This window comes from Austrofundulus limnaeus, unplaced genomic scaffold (genome assembly GCF_001266775.1).
Source record: "Austrofundulus limnaeus strain Quisiro unplaced genomic scaffold, Austrofundulus_limnaeus-1.0 Scaffold37, whole genome shotgun sequence".
Classification (NCBI taxonomy): domain Eukaryota; kingdom Metazoa; phylum Chordata; class Actinopteri; order Cyprinodontiformes; family Rivulidae; genus Austrofundulus; species Austrofundulus limnaeus.
This window is the reverse complement of record NW_013952439.1, coordinates 391,095-393,791: the sequence shown is the minus strand read 5'-3', so window position 1 is coordinate 393,791 and position 2,697 is coordinate 391,095. Positions and strand designations below refer to the sequence as shown.

The following is a 2,697-nucleotide window of genomic DNA, read 5'->3' as shown; positions in this document are numbered from 1 at the left end:
TTCATGAAGACTTGTTTAATAATGTTTTATTATTTATTTATTTTATTCTGAACATGTTGGTGTTCCATAATTTTGAGGGCAACCTGCGATATAAAAGTGAACTTTCCCTGAAATATTAAAAAATAAATAAAAATAAAACCTATCAACCCACAACTACACTTGTGTGCGTCTGGACCAAAGAATGACTTCACAAACAGAACCATAACACATAATATGATGAGCTCTGTGACTTTTACCTCTCTGGTGAAAAGAATCGCTGTGTCCCAGTAGTCCGGGTGTTTGTCGTTGTTTTTGTTCAGCTTTTTCTGCCAGGTGCAGAAGTTCCGCAGCGTCATGGCTGCGTTCCCGGACACCTTGGGTCCTTTRTCCTCCTCTGAGATGATAATAATCTTCACCACAGTGATGCTGATGGAGTTGAGGATGCTGGGGTGCCTGTACAGCCGCGCCGCGACCGACATCAGCGTCAGGAGGTAGTGCTTCAGCTCGTCCCCGTGGAAATGCGCCATGGACTCGTCCGCAACCACCAGCGTCTCCACGTACCTGGGCACCGAGGCGAACCTCTTGGCTCGCCCCATCCTCCTCAGCATCGTTTCGTTCGCGCTCTCATGGTCCGTGAGTTGTTTGTACTTCTCCAGCGACTGCGCCAATGAGAGGCTTAAATCGCTGTCCACTGCGCACCTGGAGGCTGAGCCGCGCTTCAGGTTGCTGCTGGTTCTGCGCCTGATGATGTGCGCCACCTGCGCGCTCCGGGTGTCATTCCGCACGGGACTGATGAAATACTCCCAGCCCTGGAAGCCGAAGGCGCCGTTTAAACCTTTACAGAGGCTTAGAGCCGCGTAGGAATACCTGTCACCGTTTACATATCCGGAGTAAAAGCACCGGCTCAGCCCTGAGCTCGCGTCAGCGTTGGGGAGCCAGAACGCGTCTTGGTCGGAGAGGGAAGGCGCGATAAAGTTCGAGTCTTGCTGCAAGTCGATCACTAATTCCTGCTGGAAAGCTTTTAACTTTATGACACATTTTGCATCACTGATCTCCACGTCGTTGTCAGAATTCCTCCTGTCAGTGGAATCCAGCCTCACCGGGAAGCAGATCTCACTCTCCATRCAGAAAACGGACTTGAGCAGCGAGAGCGCACCGCAGAGGAGAGCAGCTGTTCTGATCAACATGACTGTGTTTGCATTCGACAAAGAATGCAAAAATCAGCAAAGTGAACAAAAAAAATGGGTTGAGCTCAGTGGAAGCTGTGAGAGCCACAGATCTGGAGGAAGACCATGATCCAGAKGGCGCGCGCGGTTTAGAAAGACGCCGGTTGGACACGTCCACTCAGAGGAAACCCCTCCCGGTCATGACCCATTTTCATCTTCCACCTGTGAGGACTGAGTCAGGCTGCTGCCTTCTCAGAACTTTATGCGTGAAAATATGGAAACACAATCTCCCTGTTGCTGTGGGGGCAGTCTCTGGAGGCGCTCATTGGATGCGCTTTTTCTTTTTCTTTTTTCTGCCACAACTGAAACTGTGCAAACATCATGGCCTGTTACGCATCACCTCAACGACATAAATTAATCTGATTTTGCACAATGAGAAGCTTCTGCCACATCCGCACATAGGCCTGTACTTTTGGGTCCGGTGTGAAAATGGAAAGAACATTTAACTGCACGTGAAAATGGGTCATAAGAGTGGTGATTATTTATGTAAAAAGTCWATTTAAATATGGCACAAATCATGCAACATGTTGGCGCATCTTAAGGTTTCTGCAGGAATAAACAAAAGCTGCGTTGGAGCGTCGGGAGTTGTGTTATGTGAAACACACGCGACATCTAGTGGACAAGAAAATTGAAAGAGGAGACTGACTTGTGCAATGTTGGAGAGCAATGATACAAAAACTCTGTGACGGAACATTTACTGAAGTTGTGATTTTAACAATCTAGCCTCTTAAATCCATTGCTTCAGAATAAACTGCATGTAACATTTACAAAGTAYTTTGCAGATTAAAACCTTTGGTACCACTTTACATATGGTTCCATTTATAGATGGCTTATAAATACTTTGTGGATAGGTTATTAATTCATCTGTAAACACTTTATAAATCATTATTAAGTGTTTATTATGCATTAATTAGGGTTGAGAAAGAGACAAAAYGGTGATTTCTTGCCAAATAGTGATCCAAATCTGTTCACATATCACGGGTGCTATATTAAACATTTCAGACGAGGTTTCTACCTTGTAAACATAATAATGTGTTGGAAACACATTATTTTACATATAATATATCCACAATTATCAAAGGGAGCCTTATTGTGAAATGTAAGMCTGTACACTTATACTGTTTATAAGGTCCCCTTATGACATTTATTAATCATTAATAAATATTGTACCTACTGTAAATATATTTCCAATAGTGTGTTTACAATGTTTAACATAGCATTTTATAATACATGAACAGATTTGGCTCACAATTTGGCAAGAAACCAGACAGTTTTGTCTCTTTCTTGTTCTTAATTAATGCATAATAAACATTTTTTAATTATTTATAAAGTATTTACAGATGAATTAATAACCTATCTGTAAACTATTTATAATCCATCTATAAGGGGAGCCTAGGCCTAATTCAACAAAAATGATTATCCATACTTGGGTACACCATACAAAATATTTTGTTATGAAGCACGTTGACACTTGGAAAGATTTGTTTCATAT

General features: G+C 42.6%; 1 protein-coding gene across 1 annotated transcript in view; it reads right to left on the bottom strand.

Moving 5' to 3' along the window:
- Positions 1 to 2,029, bottom strand: part of adamts15a (ADAM metallopeptidase with thrombospondin type 1 motif, 15a) — a gene marked incomplete at its 3' end in the record, with an annotated part of 11,843 nt that extends 9,814 nt beyond the window's left edge. Inside the window, 1 exon segment of the mRNA XM_014006664.1 lies at positions 237 to 2,029. Coding sequence (XP_013862118.1) covers positions 237 to 1,166 — 930 coding nt within the window.
- Between the last annotated feature and the right edge of the window lie 668 nt (positions 2,030 to 2,697).